The sequence below is a fragment of the Littorina saxatilis genome, linkage group LG5, assembly GCF_037325665.1.
Source record: "Littorina saxatilis isolate snail1 linkage group LG5, US_GU_Lsax_2.0, whole genome shotgun sequence".
Lineage (NCBI taxonomy): Eukaryota > Metazoa > Mollusca > Gastropoda > Littorinimorpha > Littorinidae > Littorina > Littorina saxatilis.
This window is the reverse complement of record NC_090249.1, coordinates 22,325,101-22,344,515: the sequence shown is the minus strand read 5'-3', so window position 1 is coordinate 22,344,515 and position 19,415 is coordinate 22,325,101. Positions and strand designations below refer to the sequence as shown.

Genomic DNA, 19,415 nt, shown 5'->3' with positions numbered 1-19,415 from the left:
TTTGTGAGTAGTTTGTTTTAAACCCGATAAACCCCCAAACATAATCATGTATTAACATATCAACAAAACAGACCGCGCAAACAGTTTGTCAATTGGTATGTCGTCACAACAACGCAATATTACGTCACGAAGGAGTAAATCACAACACCGAAAAGACCTACATTCCATTCCTTTGTCAGTAATTTGTATTAAACCAGATAAACCCCCAAATATATGTATTAACATATTAATTGATCAACAAACCAGACCGCACAAACAGCTTGCCAAGCTGCATGTCTTCACAAAAACGCCTAAAGACGTCGTTAATCACTGCACAGAAAAGATCTGAAGATCTGAATTCCGTTGTCAGAAATTGTATCGAACTTCCGTAACCACCAGCATATTTATATCCTAATGCCTGTCTCATCTTGGGAGCTGTCTCGGGCAAGCAGACGACAGGACAACACTTCTCGGTTAGAGGTTGTTTGTCTTATCCGTGTGACCAGGGCGAGAACTGTCGAGTTGGATATCTTCGATATTTGTCAGTAAGTATTGCCATCAGTACTCAAAAATCTTAAATCGTGCTTCCTGACATTTTTGAGGGAGCAAACCCTACAACCCTTTAGCTTTTCGCCATCATTATTTATTTTGAACAACAGACTGACTGCATAATTGATCAATTGTCAACCATTGGGCCTGAACAAGCTGGATTTCGATCTAGCTACTCAAGGACTGATCATATATTCACCCTGTATAGTATTATTGATTATTTCTTATCCAAGAAAAGGCGATTATATTGCTTATTTGTTGATTATGAAAAAGCTTTTGATTATGTTAAAAGATCATTCCTATGGCAAAAGTTGTCGGATTCTGGTGTAAATGGACGCATATTGACCGTTGTGAAAGAGATGTACCGTAAAACAAAGTCATGTGTGATGTTTCAAAATAAGCGATCAGATTATTTTCATTGTTCCACTGGAGTTCGTCAGGGTAAAAAAATTTCGCCGGTATTGTTTGCTTTATATTTAAATGATTTGGAAACTTTTTTGTCACAAAGGATCGAAGGTCTGCCATCATTAGCCCGTGAAGTGAGAAAACTTGATATGAAGAAAGATGATGAAAATGAATGGTTATGTTAAAAATGTTTGTTTTAATAAACGCTTACGATACAGTTATATTGGCAGAAACAGCAAAAGCAATGCAACATGCGTTACATTTACTTTCTGAATATTACGAGTAATTGCATTTACGTTTAAATTCAGGAAAGACAAAAGTATTAGTATTTTCACGAGGGAAAATACGAACTATTCCCACTTTTGATTATGCTGGTAAAAAAATAGAAGTGTTTTTTTTATTTCACTATTTAGGATTGTATATATGAATTATAATAACAAATTCAATGTAGCCCAAAAATGTGTATATGATAAAGCCTCAAGGGCTATGTTTGGTTTATTGAAAAGATGTAAATAAATTAATGTTACCTTTAGATATTCAGTTGGAACTGTTTGACAGGATGATTGTGCCGATTTTATTGTATGGATGCGAAGTAAGGTGTTCAAGTATGTCAAAGTTAGCGTCAAAATTGCAATTACGATTTTATGATAATTATTATTTTGAAGTTGAGAAAGTCAACTCCCAGCAATATGGTTTATGGTGAAACTTGGAGAGTACTCATTAGAAAGTCAGGCAAAAAACAGAATGTTAAGGTTTTGGTTCAAGTTGTTGAATGTTAATTGCCAATCTAAGTTTTCCAGTACAATTTACCGTTTTTTGTATCGTCTGTATGTAGAGGATATTTATTGATCACCCTTTCTGCATGAACTGTATTGAGATAACTCTAAATAACCTTGGCTTAAGTGGAATGTGGATAAACCAGTGGAATCTGAATTGTTCAAGCCCTTGGTTTAAAATGAAAATCATAACTGTGTTTAAAAGACCAGTATGTGCAGATGTGGTTTTCTGATTTAAATTCCAGTGATGCGTTTTATAATTATTGGCTTTATAAACAGACATTAATGTTTGAACAATATTTTAAAGTATTACCGCAAAATGTGGGATTATTATGTTTGCGTTTTAGAACGCTAAATCACAAGCTGCCTATTCAGAAAGGAAGGTTAATGAATGTAGCACAGAATTAGTGATGAATTCCATTGTTTTCAATTGCAGTTTCTTTAGTGAACTTAGAACAAATGTATTCCATTTCAGTATCGCAACAATCGTAATGTGATTAAGTTCCAACTTTTGTTTTCCACATCAAAGAAAAATGTTTTGTTAAGCTTAACCCACTTTATAAAATGTGTTTTAACAGAATTCTTAATTGGTGCGGATATGGTCAGTTAATTTTTGTTTTCTTTCCGCAATGATATGTATATGTTACAGTAAGAACACGTACCTAGGGATTACGCGTAATCCCTGAATATTTCAGTGAATACGCGTAATCCCCGTTTCACTCCGGGATTTCACGTAATCACTGAAATTTCTAGTGATTACGGGTAATACCTGAAAAATTGTCCCAGTAATTACGCGTAATCCCTGATGCTCATTTGATCATCATTGCCAACGTTGCGACGATCATAGCATACCTGGTTTGGTCTGGTTAAAAAAAATGCAAACATTGACATAATTATAATCAAGTATGCAGAATTGTATTGGTCAAACATTCAGTAAGGTAAAACAGACTGACTCTTTCTCTCTCTCTCTCTCTCTCTCTCTCTCTCTCTCTCTCTCTCTCTCTCTCTCTCTCTCTCTCTCTCTCTCTCTCTCTCTCTCTCTCTCTCTCTCTCTCTCTTTTTATCCTGTCCTCTCTGTCAGTTAGGTAAAACAGACCCTCTCTCTCCACCCTCTCTCTCTCTCTCTCTCTCTCTCTCTCTCTCTCTCTCTCTATTTCACTCACACACACACACACACACACACACACACACACACACACACACACAAACACACGTGCGCGCACGCATGCATGCACACACACACACACACACACACACACACACACACACACACAAAAACCAAAAAAACAATAATGATTAATTCCTTTCCTGTACTATTGTTTTCAATCACTGTTTTCATCAACAACTATAAGTCAGTTTCTCTATAAATGCATACAATTGCTGTCTCTTTTTCCTTACCATTTTCTTCGCTTCTGGGAAAAGGTTCGTTGTTGAGAACTTTTTGAATCCATTTTCTTTCCCTCTTCATTGCCATGCGATTCTGCACATCCGGGCGACGAAACCAGGTTCTGTTGACATATTCCGTGTAATAATAGTTCAGCGACGTTTCCTGTTGCTCTCTGCGGACGTACTTGATCATTAGCAGAGCGATGGTTACAGCATAGAACGATAGCACGATCATGATGTACAGAAAGGCATCTAGCTCTCCGAAATACGAGTTCTTTTCTTGTGGCGAGTCTTTCACTGCCGAATGTATATCCGAGGACATGCCTGAACTGTCATTTCCCGGTAAGTTTCCACATTTAAGTGCAGACATTGCCACTGCTGTCGAATTCTCAACAGAGCTAGCTGACATTGGGGTCGATGTCATATTTGTGTCGATTTCACTTTTGGTTACATATGTTGTAAGATTAACATCCCTTGGTACAAATGATCATCTTGTCCGTTTGGAATGGAAGTTTGTCTTTCGTTGAGTCAATTATGATGATGAAACTCGATGATGATAAGCAGAAATTTCCTCTCAACGTTGTCGAACAGTGCCCTGAAGAAGAAGGTAATCATAACGATGTTAAAAAGAGAGAAATCCATAAAGTTATACAAAACAAGCAAAACAAATTGCAACAGAAAGACACTCACAGAACGAGAGATACAGAGACAGAAAGAAAACACACACACACACACACACACACACACATGCGTGCGTGCCGCACGCACGCACGCACGCACGCACACATACACACACACACACACACACACACACACACACACACACACACACACACACGAATTAATATCAGAAGAATTTTCTGCCAAGGGTCATTCATCAGAAAAACAAACTGTGGTTTCCTCTTGTTCAAACACCAGTGTTTGCCACCTTGAAATTGTTAGAAAGAAGCGTAATTGGTAATTAGTATATATATCAAGATTGCATGAACACATTGTTAAAAGAATTATCACGTGCAGCTATATTTTCTTTGCAACTTGCTATTTGTCGGTCACAAACAGTCTTCAGACGGAAGGATTTATAATATCTCTGATCAGAACTATGCGAATGTACCAATCATGTAACGTTTCATTAAGTGCAATGCACTGAGACAAAAACACGGACACGGAGAAAGAGTAAATCTAATGCAATTACTGAATTAGTATGATTCACAATGACGTCAGAGTTGCGGACGGAAGCATATAATCATATCTTAAACCGGTTGAACCAGACAAGAAGAAAAACGCTATAAGCAAATGAACTGAACAAAGAGGAAGAAAGATGAAATCATTATAAAATAATCCAGGCACGAGCATATTATAGGCTATGTTGCACGAACACTGCATGACAGTGAGAAGCTGGATAGAACTGCACGTGTTTACGCGCACAAGCACGTGCAAACACACACTGACACACACAAACACACGCGCGCGCGTGCGAACGCAGGAACGCACACACTCACACGCGCACGCACACGCATTCACACACACACACACACACATACACGCGCACAGGGAGTACTCACCTTCTGTAGCTTTCAATCCATTGTAATCACCGTTTCTTCATCTCAGCATCTATTTGACGGACATCGGTCATTCACCCACGCTGTTGCCTTGGTCAATGCACCGTTTTTTTAAGTCAGGTATCACATTTGTTTTCAGAAACTTTTGTTTAAAGTTAACAATACACAACCTAGCCATCCAAAAAGGGCAACACTTACTTGAATGTCCAGCCTAACAAAACAACCTCAGACATGAATCAAAGATTTGTCTCTTGCAAACAATAACTTGGCTTACTATTCAAACTTGCAACTATGAAGAATGAAAGCGTGCGTGTGGCCTACCATTCAAACTCAAATGCATCTCTGGAGTATGAAAACGCGCGACTTCACGTTTTACAACAGAGTGGTGAATATGAAGAATTAGTGATACACCCACAGCGAGAGCATTTTCCTGACTAATGCGGACAGCAGTCATTTGTTCCAGCGAACCAAAGATGAGAGAGGGATTGGTGCTCGTCTTCATCGATTATCTGACTGTCCGTCTCGGGACAAACCATTCGGGATAGTAGTTTCGATCCATAGATTGTGTTCGGTTCTGATTGTTTTCTAAAATATGCAATGGTGACAGGTGGATTTTTCTTGAATAGTCGTTTTCCGGAAATAACTCTGTTAGGATTTACAAGCGTTGTGCCGGAAGAGTTGCGCCCCACTAACCTCGTACATAACTCGTACGTAGAATTCCAATGTGTATATTTTCGAAATAAATGGGGTCATATCGAGCGGACACTGAATAAAATACACATCGGAGTCAGTTATTCGCTGCGGTCGTGGTTTTAACTGGTCGACCACGCGTTTCCTGTCTGCACGAGGTATGCAGGGCGCAACCGTCTTCCACAACGCTTGCAAATGCTGTATGTTAGTTATGCCGAGTGGTAACGCACTTGCGCTCGGAAGCGAGAGGTTGCGAGTTCGACCCTGGGTCAGGGCGTTAGCAATTTTCTCCCCCCTTTCCTAACCTAGGTGGTGGGTTCAAGTGCTAGTCTTTCGGATGAGACGAAAAACCGAGGTCCCTTCGTGTACACTACATTGGGGTGTGCACGTTAAAGATCCCACCATTGACAAAAGGGTCTTTCCTGGCAAAATTGTATAGGCATAGATAAAAATTTCCACCAAAATACCCGTGTGACTTGGAATAATAGGCCGTGAAAAGTAGGATATGCGCCGAAATGGCTGCGATCTGCTGGCCGATGTGAATGCGTGATGTATTGTGTAAAAAAATTCCATCTCCGACCCGGCATAAATAAATCCCTGCGCCTTGAATATGTGCGCGATATAAATTGCATACAAAAAAAAAAAGATACAAAAAAAAATCCCTGCGCTTAGAACTGTACCCACGGAATACGCGCGATATAAGCCTCATATTGATTGATTGATGTAGGCTGTGAATTGAAGGTTTGCACTCTACGTGGACTACATGTTGCCAAATTGAGCGGTTTTAGACCTTTTCGGTTGAATTGAAAATAGTACCTTGTCGGTGGCTCTAACAGTAACTTTTCCCGTCCCAATCCGCATACCCACTTTCTTCCTCGGTTCAACTCCGACTTTCTGCCCCTCTCCCTTGATTGCCTTATTTCCTCTGCCTTCACATTTAGGCGGCCATGTTTAAGTCACAAACTTTAAATAGAAAACAGCCCTCAGTACAACTAACTGATTTTGCCACAATGAACATTCAGTCATAAGTTCATCGAAGGACGTTCGAAGATTGTGCAAACACATCGACCACGAGTTGTCTTTCGTCCTCAGTGATTCTCACGTCCCTTCTCGTACCGGCTTACCTCCCTTCCCACTAGAGTTTCGCACTTCATTTCCAGAAGAGTGTCTCGGGAGAAAATCCCCTTGCTTTCATAACAGCTCCATGCGGAAAAAGCTTGATGGAAGGCATGTTTTTATTCAAAATACTGTCGAGAAAGTCATGCTTCAGAGACAACTCCATTAATCCAACAAAACATGTGCACCTTTATTCCTTGTTTTGAAAGGAAACTGCGATGATGCTGCCTTTAATAAATGAATATGTCAGTCCCGTTTATTGTTTTTCTATTACTTGGTTACGAATCTCCTATGCAACTATGACAGAGATTATAAAGCGTAACACGAATCTTCTCCTGAGCAGCATAGAAACTTTGAAGGTGATATGGGAAAAATTCAAGAATAGTGTCCCAATTGTACTCTCTCGTTCACCAAATCGACCTTACCAATATGAGTTAAAAACAGTTTAGGTCAAGCCAATGTACGTTATACTCGCCATAATCATTGTGTCACAACTGTCACAACCGTTATACTGTAAATATTTATGTCACAAACATAAATTTGTGATTTAAAACTCAGCCCTCTGTTGGTATTTCACTTCCAACAGCATCGAAAAATAAAGCTGCTAAGTTTCAGTAGTAAGCGGTTGATATAATGGAAGCTATTCTATTTTCAAATCTGGTACCGACCGATGAAAATTGCTATTTTTCTGTCACGATCGTTGTGGTTCACAGTCCAAAACAAAATTGACATTACCATTTCTCGAATTTTTATCAAATTAGACTCTTAAAACTTCACACGCCTAGAGCCTCTGATGACGATCTTCAAGGTCACAATCTATCGATCGGACCCCCCCCCCCCCCCCCCAACAAAAAAATGGAAAATAATTAGTTCCTACAGAAATTTTGGAGCTAGATTTCTGAAAGCTCATTAAATTACATATTCTTACTCCGAGTCACATATTAGCATTGACGCAGTCGAGATGCTAGGTAGACTGAAAAAACGCTATCCCGTCTATAGTATAAGGGAAGCAACCCAAGCAAAAAAGTAGCGAGCTTGCTACCCTGGGTTGCCTCCCGTAGCGTGCATCACGCCACAGATCTCGTACCCAATACGAGACACCCTCATTCGACATCTTTCAGCCAGAGAGACAGGTCGTGCTGGATTTCGCTCCTAGGCTGTTGTTTGCTGTCTGCTTGACACCCACCAGCCTCGGCTCCCCGTCTGCTCATAGCTGTTTCTAGCGGTGAGATTGTTCCATTTCGTTGTTGTTTGCATTGCCATTCTGCTGAGAATTTTCTCGTCCGCGGACTTGTGAATTTCGCTCGGTAGTTTGTTGCCGTGGCCGCCATTTTGGTCGCCATTTTTCGCATACACGTGGTGTTTTTTGCTGGTTAGTTTGGGTCCGTGCTCGGACTTTTAGCGTCGACCAGTAGCACTATTACCTGCTTGTAACTTGTACCTTGTGCTAGTTTATTCTGCTGAAGTTTTACGTCCTAGAGACTTGTGTATTTTCAGTAGTTTGTTTTTCTCGCGTGACATCATGTCTGATAGTGAGAAAAAAGCGAGCGGCTAAGGCCGAGAGTAAGGGCAAAGGCCCTGGCAAACCTAAGTCCTCGGCTTCTACTTCTTCGGCTAGGAACCCCACGGTTCACGTTTCTGACCCGAAGACTAACTTCGTTTTTTCGGTGCCCTTTTCGGCGCCGGAGGAAACTTCGTCTGGCTCGCGTGCGGCGGGCTTGACCGCTACCACGTCCGTTTCAACCCCGGTACCTGTGCCGGAGGCTGGCACTCTTGTGGCTAGCCTTTTGTCCTCTTTGATTCCAGAATTTCGGCGTACAGAGATGGCGCGGACGGACCCTGTTTCCAGCTCTGCCTCCCTCCCGGGGGTGTGCGACCCTCGGTCGTTGGCTTCCTGTGTTCCGGTTGTTTCCGGATCACCTGTCCAGCCTGCAGGCGTTTCTCTTCTCGGCCGGCGCTCGGTGACTCCCGCTTGCGGGAGTGCACTTGAGCAGGTCCCTTTTGGGATACGGTCGCCGCAAGGTATGTGCTCGCAGCAGCCGTCCGCGGCAGCTGCACTTCCAGTTCCTGGAAGTAGTGGTTCACTGGACAGCGGACAGACCATGGTCCCTGCCGGTTTGAGCTACGACTTACGTAAGCAGTCGCTCGCGGCAGCTTCCCTTCCGGCTCCGGCCGGAAGTAGTGGTTCATTGGACAGCGGACAGACCATGGTCCCTGCCGGTGTGCGCTACGAATTACGTAAGCAGTCGCTCGCGGCAGCTTCCCTTCCGGCTCCGGCCGGAAGTAGTGGTTCACTGGACAGCGGACAGACCATGGTCCCTGCCGGTTTGAGCTACGAATTACGCAAGCAGCCGTCCGCGGCAGCTTCCCTTCCGGCTCCGGCCGGAAGTAGTGGTTCACTGGACAGCGGACAGACCATGGTCCCTGCCGGTTTGAGCTACGAATTACGTAAGCAGCCGTCCGCGGCAGCTTCGCTTCCGGCTCCGGCCGCAAGTGTTGGTTCACTGGTTTGCGGACAGCCCATGGTCCCTTCCGGTTCGAGCCTTGCCCTGCTACAGCAGCCGTTTCCGGCAGCTGCTCTTCCTGCCTGGGCAGGAAATGTAGGTCAAACGGGTCGTGCACAGTCATCTGTCACTTCCGGTTCCGGCCTAGGGCTTCCGGGTTGGGCTTGCAGACTCCTCAGCACCAGCTATGGCATAGTTCTGCTGTTGCGTCTGCACTCCCTGCTCCTCCCGGCTTTTCCGGTTCGGTTCCCGCTGCTTCCGTTGTGTCGCCGGTGAATTTCGAATAGGGGGTTCTCCTGGGCATACAGGCTTGTTGCCTCTGTTGGGACAGCAGCAGCCACCCACTTCGGTGGTGGCTGCTAGCTCCTCTCTTCAGCTGCCTTCGGTTGTTGGTGACTCTCATCTTCCTCTTAGTCAGGGGTGCGAGTTTCATCGATGGCCAACAGGATGGGCGTTCGGCTTACGGCCTTCCCTCGCAGCGTCATTTGTCGGGTTCTTTTGGCTATGAGCCGTCCCCTTCAGGTGGCGTTTCGGACTTCGGGTCCGTGTACGAGGAGCAGCTGCCTTCGGCGGCTCTGGCCAGCTTCCGAATTTACGTCAGCAGTCGTTCGCGGCAGCCGCTTCCAGCTCCGGCCGGAAGTAGAGGTTCACTTGCTAGTGCACAGACTACTGTCACGTCTGGTTCGAGCCTTGTCCTATGACAGCGGTCGCCCGCGACAGCTGTTCTTCCGGTTCCGACCGGAAGTGTAGGTTCACTGGTTAGTGCACAGGCTACTGTCACGTCCGGTTCGAGCCTTGCCTTACGTCGGCAGTCGTACGCGACAGCGGCACTTCCGGTTCACGGAAGTAGTGCCTCGTTGGAAGGTGGACAAATAATGATCCCATCCTGCTTGAGCTGCGCTATACGTAAGCAGTCGTTCGCGACAGCTTCTCTTCCGGCTCCGGCTGGAAATGTTAGTTCATCGGTGTGTGGGCAGCCCATGGCCCTTTCCGGTTTGAGCTTTGCCCTTTGCACGGCAGCCATTTCCGGCAGCTTCGCTTCCGGCCTTGGCAGGAGGGTAGGTCAAGCGGGTAGTGCACAGGTTACTGTCACTTCCGGTTCTGGCCTACGGCCTACCTTTGGGTTCCGAGCTTCAGCTCGTAGGTGGCTCAGCACCAGCTTTGGCATAGCGCTGCTGTTGCTGCCGCACTTCCGGCTCCTCCCGGATTTTCCGGTTCAGTTCCCGCTGCTTCCGTTTGGTCGCCGGTGAATTTCGAACAAGGCTTGCCCTATGGGCATACAGGCTTCTTGCCTCTGTTGGGACAGCAGCATCCACACACTCCGGTGGTGGCCGCTAGCTCCTCTCTCCCACTTTCCTTGGTTTTTGATTCCTCTCACCCTCCCCTCAGTTAGGGAATGAGCACAATCGATTGCCAACAGGAAGGACTTCGGTTGGCAAAGAGGAAGCAGCTACTTCTGGTTTGAAGAATCGCCCTTTGTAGCTTTTCGCCTTTTTGCCTTTTCGCCGAGCCCCCCTCTTCGACAGGGGGCGGCCTCCGGCGTCGGTTTCGTTGCTGGTTCCTCAGGGTTCAGCTCGGAGCCGGCATCGGAATGCCTTGCCGCTCCTGCGCAGGCTTCCTCCTTTGTGCCCTTAGCGGGCCAGAGGAAGTTGCCTTGGCCAGGGTCGTCTCGTAGCCGCCTGTTGGCCTTTCCCCGTCCGCGTGCACCGTTTCCGGTCACACCGGATCTTCTTTCGCTTCTTACGAAGCCGTTGAGGAAGGATTCGGTTCTGCCGCTCTATGGGCAGAATCTCCTATTCTCTGAGGAAGGGGGCTGACAACTTTTGGAACTCAGTTCCATTTCCGAGACTCTCCTGCGGGCGCTTTCTCGCGCTCTGGCAGATTCCTTGGCGCCCTTTCCCCTTAGTAAAGGGCAGGACGCGGAGGAAGTGTCTCACTCCTCTCCACACTTACAAGGGTGAACGAGGCACAGATGAGGCTGTCCTCTCTGCACTATTTCCATGCGGTCTCGTGCGGAAGGGACTTGTTTCTTGCCCACTCCCGGTTTTCTGAGGAGTTGACAAGGAACATTCTCAGTTCGTCATCCTTGGTGGACGGTCTCTCTCCGGCAGCCTGGCCTCTCATGCCAGAAGCAGGAGATTGAGACCAACAGAGAACAGCGGTTCCCTTCTTTTGAGCTTCAATTTGAAAGCAGCAAAAGCAGGCCGCTCCTAAGCAGGCTATACCTAAGCGGACTCAGCCTAAGCGGCCTACGTCCTCAGCTCAGGTGAGATTGTTTCTTTCACAGCCGTCATAGGTACGCTGGGTTTTTGAAACAACAGCCGGCCTTAGGGCTTCGGGGTGTTAGCCTCGGCGGGAGCAACAGCCATTTCATCCGTTGGAGGTGTTGGTTGTTGCTTTCCTTGTGCTTGTGGCTTCGGGCTTCGACTTTCTTTCTCTTTCCCAGCGTATGGGTGCTGAGAGGTCGATTTCCGTTTAAAAGGGGGTTTCTGCCTTTGGGCTTCCCCGTTTTCTCTTGCCACGAGCTTCTGGACTCGGTCCAGGTTTGTCTTTCGCCGAGTCTGACTTTGTCTTTCTCTAGCGATCAGACGCGTTCTGGTGTTTCGTCCAAACTTAAGGTTCACTTGAGTTGGCCTCGGAAGTAACATTCAGATTTTCCTGAGGGTGCATTGTCTGGGCATTGCATGTTTGAGAAGTCATTCTTGGCTTGTCACTTTTTCTCAGGTTTTTTGGCTACTCCTCCCCTTTTTGGGCAGAGGTCTAGCTAATGTTCCAGTTTTCTCGGTGCTGGCCTCTAGGCCAGCATCTTTTTCGGCGGCCGAAACTTTTGGTTTCTTACTGTGCCTGTGTACTTTGAGTACTTTGGTGCAATGGCCGGCCTACGGGCAGCAAGGCTCTCGGCCTTAGCCTGTGTTATAGTCTCCTGCCTGTCGTGTTGCGACTTTGGCAATTGGTTCTTGTGACTGCGGATTTCGTCTCTTCCTCTTCTCCATCATGCTTGCATGATGTGAGTTGGGACGATTTCTGCTGGGTTGGGCTTCCGGCCTGGTCACCCCTTTTTCACTTGCAACTATGACTATTACTGAGAACTCTGGTCTCGGGAGGCTGACGGCTGGTTCGCTTCACGGTGTTCCGTCTTTCTTACCAGCTTCGTCCTTTCTGTTTCGGGTTTTTTGATTCATTTTCAATTACCTACAAGCAGTCTGCTCTGCGATCACGCTGGCTTTTGTCATTTTGTTTCCGGTCTCCGGTCACATTAGGATTTGGCCACTGCGGGTCCGCATTTGCGGTGCTTATGCACTACCTTAGGTCGCTTCGTCCCCTTTTTTACCCCTCTCTCTGCTTTCGCAGGGATGGGCAGGGGACGACCGGTGACCGTCTCCCTTGAGTTTTGCTCATTGAGTTGGACCCTGGTACTTGTTACTCAGGCGTCTCTCTCTTTCCGGTTTGGAGTCTGGTCACTCTTCCGGAGCTGACTGTTCTCTCAACGGCCTTTTGGGGCCTCACTCCATCCCAAAGTTTTCTTACTTTGGCATGGTTGCCTTATGGTCTCCGTGAGGGTCGGTCCTTTTCAGGGCTTAGCCGGCAACCTTACGCACGGATCTTTTCCAGGCCATTAGCATTTCCTTCCATTTAAGGGGGGGGGGGGGGCAGCTTGTCCTTCCCTCTACTTGGTCGGGTTTATCCAAGACTGGGGTCCTTTTCCGGACTGTTTTACGGTTCAGAAGATTGGAAGAAGTGCTGGGCACAGCTTACTGGCTCTCTGAGGTCGTCTTTCGCATTTCTTGCCTGAGAGACATCTCGGCTGTCAATCAGGGTGGTTCTCGGTCCGTTTCTGTCCTTTGGCAGTGGGCCAGTTCCTGGCAAGGGTTTAGAGTGAGTCAGTGGTTGCTTTCTCACGGGATCCTTTCCTGACTTTTGGCAGTGGGCCAGTTTCTTGGCAAGGGATTTTCTTGCCCTCCGCCTTGTCATAGCTTATGCTATCTTTCCCTCGGCTCGGCCCGAGCCCATTTCCAGGGCCTGGGCCTCCTCCTTGGCCTTTTTGGCCTATGGGGTTTGGATGATGTCCTGCGCACAGCTTCTGGCGCTAGGATTTTGTCTTATCAGGTTCTGCAGACATTGCTGCCCTCTGTCAGGATGGGTCTCGGCCCATTCCTTCCTTGGCGGCAGCTGGCTTTTGTCTCTCCAGAACTTTAGAGTGAGTTTGAACTTTTTGATCTTACCCACCACCTTGTTGGAGTTATCTGCTAATATGTGACTCGGAGTAAGAATATGTAATTTAATCGAAAATTTTTAATTAAATTTTCATTTGATTAATATACTTACCCGAGTCACATAGGTAATTCCCTCCCACCTTCCCCGCTTTTAGTTTCTTTGTATTCTAGAAGTCGAATGAGGGTGTCTCGTATTGGGTACGAGATCTGTGGCGTGATGCACGCTACGGGAGGCAACCCAGGGTAGCAAGCTCGCTACTTTTTTGCTTGGGTTGCTTCCCTTATACTATAGACGGGATAGCGTTTTTTCAGTCTACCTAGCATCTCGACTGCGTCAATGCTAATATGTGACTCGGGTAAGTATATTAATCAAATGAAAATTTAATTAAAAATTTTCGACTCACTAATTACAAAAAAAAATGCTGTGTTACTTACAACTTCCACAGCAGTAACGAACAAAAAAATATCAAGTTTTGGTTCCCACAAACGGGGACCATCATCGTAGAAATTACTTTATACGATTATATGATAGGCTTATTATATACTATGAGATTTAGAGTAGTCCCTCGAAGGGTGAGTGAGTACTGGTTGAAAAAGATCGCTTTAAGTTTATGCCACAACCATAAAAAAAATATTAATCTCATCTCATCTCATCACATCTCATCTCATCACATCTCATCTATTTCTCTCTCTCTCTCTCTCTCTCTCTCTCTCTCTCTCTCTCTCTCTCTCTCTCTCTCTAATCGTTGATAAAACTTTCTTTCACACAGACATATTCTAGTTAACTAATACCCTGTCTATTTTTATTCGAATACGTCACTGATCACTGGACGTTTTATTTGGTGGCACTGTCCAAACGTTCTGTGGAAAAAATATGATTTTCTAATCAATATAAATCAAGATTTTAACTTTTGGGGTTATATGGAAGACCTCGGTTGAAAAAAATCACACACCCCAAAAAATAACTTGAGTGCATTGCTTGAGTGGAATTCCAGGCAATCTGGAGGGATTAAATCGGGTTAGTGTACTGTGTCTATTGCTCAACGTCAAACCTCGCACTGTCGATCCCCAAATTTTAAACATATTTTCGAAAGAGCATAAAAGTCAGATCATTCGACCTATAATTCAAAACTTCGTGAACGTACACCAAATATGCAGTTATTTGCGAAACACATGTCGATGTTTTTAGCATTTTCGTGAGTGGAAATTGTTTTGGGGGACACACTGTACTTACAGTGCCTCACACGTCACAAACAAATTACCCGCGGCCTTCACTTTTTTCTCAACAGAATTTAAGGAAAATGGCGTCGAGCACCGGCTTTCTACTCCTTGCAATGGCGTCACCTCTGCTGTTGCTGAACACAACGAACGCTGAAGAGGTCGTGTCCTCTGGCTCCGAAGAATTCCCTCCTGATCAAGATGCGTTGTGGGCATGGCTTCAAGACAAGGTCCAGCGTCTGGAGATCCTGGAAGCCATGAACGACAAGTTGGGTAAACATATCCTGCAGCAGCAACTGAACATCGAGGAGAAGACCAGGTCTGGTGGAGATTCTGGGATCAAAGCGGTAGGTGAAGGCCCCGTTAAGTAAGGATAAGGATAAGAACTTTTCATATAGTCCTATGAGGTTACCCTCATGGAAATTCGGGCTGCTCTTCCTGGGAAAAGCGAGCTGCCATACAGTATACGGCGCTACCCATTTTTTTTTTCCTGCATGCGTGTATTCATGTTTCCAAGCCCTGAGACTTTCGCTGCGAGCTTGGGTTCTTTAGGCCAAAAAAAAAAAATTGTCTGTTTAGGGTAACATGACCAAAAAAAGTAGGGTCGGTAGGTAGGTAGGGTTTTTTTTTTTTTTTTTTTTTTTTTTTTTTTGGTGTGTAAATGCTATGTTGGCTGAACATTCACTTCTCATAATATTTGATGAATACATGTTTCAAAACTAACGTATAAATAAAACAGAGAGAAAGGGAGAGAAAGAAACGCCAAATGTCTCTTTTTAGCATTTTTACCTCTTTTTTTTTTTTTTTTTTTTTTTGAAATCAAAAAAAAGTTTTTGGGTCGGCGCCAAATCGATAGGGTCGGTCGGGTTACCCTAAACAGACAATTTTTTTTTTTTGGCCTTATCGTGCGTATGCGTGCACACGGGGTTGTTCGGACACCGAGGAGAGTCTGCACAACTGAATTGACTCTGGGAAATAAATCCCTCGCCGAACGTGGGGATCGAACCCACGCCGATAGCGACAACTGATTTTGAAGCCAGCGCCGCTACCGTCTGAGTTATTTTAAAATATTTAAAAACTCGGTTAACCCCTTGCCTCCCCCACCGAATGACAATGTCTTAATTGCAGTTCCCATGACATGTAACTGAACGTTCTAGTGAAGCAAGACTCGCTCTCATCTGCTAAAGCCATGCCGTTTCTTGGTACTGAAGGGGAAAAGCGATTTTACAGATAGCTCATGCGGCTGTTTATTAAAGGATCTTCACCGTTTATATATATCTAGCGGGCCATTAGACGCACTGGGAGGCATTGGGTTACGGCAAAATTATCTTATTATGTATGAATGTTCTTTCATCAATCCAAGTACACATTCGTATGGAAGACCAAGTCTTTTAGAGACGCTATAATCAAGGCGGTAAGCGGCAGACGCCGTTTGATAAAAACTCGGTTAAACATAAACTCGCTTATAATGAAAAACTTCAGTAAGAGGACCCCCAGTACACACGCGCAGTAGAGAAGACCGGGTCTTGTGAATACTCTGAGATCAAAGCGGTAAGTGGTAGACGCCTTTTGGTAAAGTCTCGGTTAAATCAAAACTAGCTTATTATAAACAACATCGATAAGAAAACCTCAAGTTCACAGTCATGTAGTAGAACAGGTCTTGTGGAGACACACTTATCAAAGCGGTACGTGTAGATGTTAAGCGGTAGACGCCACTTGACAAAATTATTACAGCAAAATGAATTTATTAAGAACAAGGTTTTTTTTAAGTGGAGAAGACCCGGTCTAGTGGAGACTCTAATATCAACGCGATACGTAGACGCCGATTAGAATAACCTTGGCTGAAGCAGATCTAGAATGCGGTGAATGTAAATGAAATAATGGATTTGCACGGACAAAGATGCGTACGCACAAGCATGTGTACACACGCAAGCTTTCTAGTTTGATCTTTTACTCACACATATATCAGACAAACATATACAAATCTTAATCAAATGAGGCAGAAATATATGCACAATATGCAAAGTAATTAAGAAGCACAGCAATGTCAAAAGTAAGTGTTACGAATTCGTTCAGCAAATAAGTAGTAATGACTAACACTCAAAATGAAGGCGAGTCCTAATTATCGCACGCGTCTCTCTGTAACTTATAGGAGAGAACAGAAATGGACGGTCTCAAATCCTACTATGCCGGAACCCTCAGCATCGGACACATCCACAATCACCCGGACTTTCCACGAACGCTTGGTTTGGGTGAGCTGCACCCGGTTCTCAATGGGGTGGATTTCCGTACCCGCCACAACGATTACTCCTTGGTCATGCCCTCCACCACCAGCAGCGCGTACCACGCCACGCAGGATGTGCCCTTCCCTGAGATTCCGCCTCAAGTCTCCTCCAAGGAATCTGTCGACGAACAGGTAGGTGTTTATGTGTGTGGGAAAGGGGAGGGTGGGGAGGGTGGGGGCATTAAAGGGGCAGGGAAAGAGTGATTATGCCTGATGTCACCTCCAAGGAATATGTGCAGGAGCAGGTCAGACAGAAAGAGAGAGAGAGAGAGTGAGAGAGAGAGAGAGAGAGAGAGAGAGAGAGAGAGAGAGAGAGAGAGAGAGAGAGAGAGGGAGAGAGAGAGATGGGGGTGGGGTGGTGGCGAGGCAGGGGAGAGCGAGAGGGGGGGTGAGAGAGAGAGAGAGAGAGAGAGTGTGTGTGTGTGTGTGCGCGTGCGTGCGTGCGTGCATGCGTGTGTGCGTGCGCGCGTGTGTGTGTGTGTGTGTGTGTGTAGTGAGAGGGCACTGTATAGATACGAGAGAGAAGGGACTATTTTCTACAACTGGTGTCCACATTATACTCTTCGGTTTTACTACAGATCGCCGAAATGCGGGAATGGTTCAAGGCGTGGAGAGACTCAGACCACTCAGTGCGTGACTACCGTCCGTACTTCAAACCCATCCTCTGCTACCTGGAGGGAGCCTGGACCACTGAACCACAGTCTGGGTTCACAGAGCCCTTCTTCAGCACCAGGCACCAACTCGACGCCTCCAGCTGGGACGACCTCCACCAGAAAGCTCGCTTTGAGAGCGGGTCGGGCATCAAGTACGATAGTGAGAACATGGCTTTCCTGCCAAACAAGTTCTTCAACGGAACGGATGGGAAGCTGTTCCTGGCTCAGTGGAACTACAGAATCCTCTGCCATCCTATCAAGGCTACGCTGGGGACACAACACCTCAAGGCACACGAGGACCTGGGAGCTCGCCTGTCCAGGAGAAAAACAATTGAGGCTTTCCAGGCTACGCGAGGAGTGAGGTACTCTATAAGCGCTGATGACGAGGAAGACTTCTACGAGTCAGGAAGCCTGCTGGACCGGTTGATGCGAGAGATCCCTGGTAAGGACAACTACAACGCCAACCTCACTGACGATTTCAACGGGTTGACCAAGTTCGACAGCTACAGCGACCATCCGCTCAACGCGGGGTACTACCACCAGTGGTACAAGGAGGGGGAAAAGGATCACAACCAGATCGTGCGGCGAGGCTTCCACGACAGGAACCTCTTCGTGGCCGAGACGACTCAGGAGGAGATTGCCGCTTTGAGAGTGGAGATGTGCGAAACCAAGGCATGGAACGGGAAGGTGGTCTGTGCGATGACGGAGAAGAGAGTGAGCTACGCCATCCCTCTGGAAATCGTCTTCCTGACGCCTCTTCACGCCTGGAACCCATACAACATCGTCTACAAAGGAGACGCCAGCTCCGAGGCAGGGCAGACGGTGGTAGCCGACCAGCGCAGCGGGAAGCTGACGCCGGACGAAGCCCTGAACGGCACCAACAGCGTACGCTACTTCCACACCCCGGCCCACTTCTTCAGCGGAGGCGACATCAGCACCGACGTCGTCAACGACACCGACGGCGTGATGGGTGTCCTGGATGGTGATGGGAAAATGCGACAAGTCATGGCGTCGGGAGTCCATGTTTTCCTGCCTGACATCGTCGACGTGGGCAGCCTCCGGACCCGCTACCCAGTCATGCCTCTGTACGACGAAGGTTCCATGGCGTGGAAGGAGATGCAAGCGGTGAGAGACGTGCTGATGGACCTGGAAGGCTACCAGCAGTACCTGCAGTACATCCCCAGCGCCTTCAATGCCTCCTTCGTCAGGCTGGTCACCACCGCCCCCAAGACTCTGGTGATGTCGTCTGCAACAAGCGAGGACGCAGGCTACCATCACCACAAGATGAGTCTGTCCCCCAGGCAGTACCTCGCCCTCGTGGACCACAAGGAGACGCTGACAATCCACAGTCTTCTGGACAGCGAGCACACCCACTACCACGAGCTGGAGATCAGGTACTTCAAGGACGAGTTCAAGATCCTCTCCTGTGATGGGGATTTTAGATGCCAGCATGACCATGGGAAGGTACTCCGCGAATCCGACGATGCTGACCCAATGGTGTAAAATGGAGCTCGTGGCTTAGGTTGATCTGATTGTTTGATGAAGCTAGTAAGAATCGAACAATCCTGACCACATACCTCGATGACTTCATATCATTATGTCCTGATTGATCGACCAGACCTGAAACCTGAATAAAGGAAAAGCAAATAAAGAAGCTTCGTGGTGTGTGTGTGTGTGTGTGTGTGTGTGTGTTCGTGTGTGTGTGTTTGACTTTAGACTGAAAGGCGTTCTTTGAGTACCGTCACATTTTTGTTCCTGTTGATAGCTTGAGCTACATACACACACTCACTTATGCATCCATCATGCAAAATAATACAGATCCACATACAGATCCTCGAGCAGGCGGAAATGCCCGTGATTCACCATACTACCTCCATGATTCCATATTACCTACAATTCAATACAACGCATCTGTTTCTGTTTCTACTTCCTTCCTGCGAGGTACCAGTGTTTGCTGTTTCGAAAAGTTTACTGTGGTTACTTTGCTGCAATTTATATTATTTGTACATAATTATATTGTAGTTTTCCATGTCATTGGGTCTGCAAAGAAGACGGCATCAATATCTGTGCAGGAGGTGACAG

General features: G+C 46.3%; 1 protein-coding gene across 1 annotated transcript; it reads left to right on the top strand.

Annotated features, from left to right (window-relative positions):
• Window positions 1-374: 374 nt before the first annotated feature.
• Window positions 375-18,987, top strand: LOC138966572 (uncharacterized). Its single transcript, XM_070338850.1, has 4 exons — window positions 375-524; window positions 14,468-14,743; window positions 16,549-16,812; window positions 17,259-18,987. The coding sequence occupies exons 2-4, from the start codon at window positions 14,480-14,482 to the stop codon at window positions 18,834-18,836; spliced, it is 2,106 nt and encodes a 701-aa protein (XP_070194951.1). The 5' UTR covers window positions 375-524; window positions 14,468-14,479; the 3' UTR covers window positions 18,837-18,987.
• The last annotated feature ends 428 nt before the right edge of the window (window positions 18,988-19,415 follow it).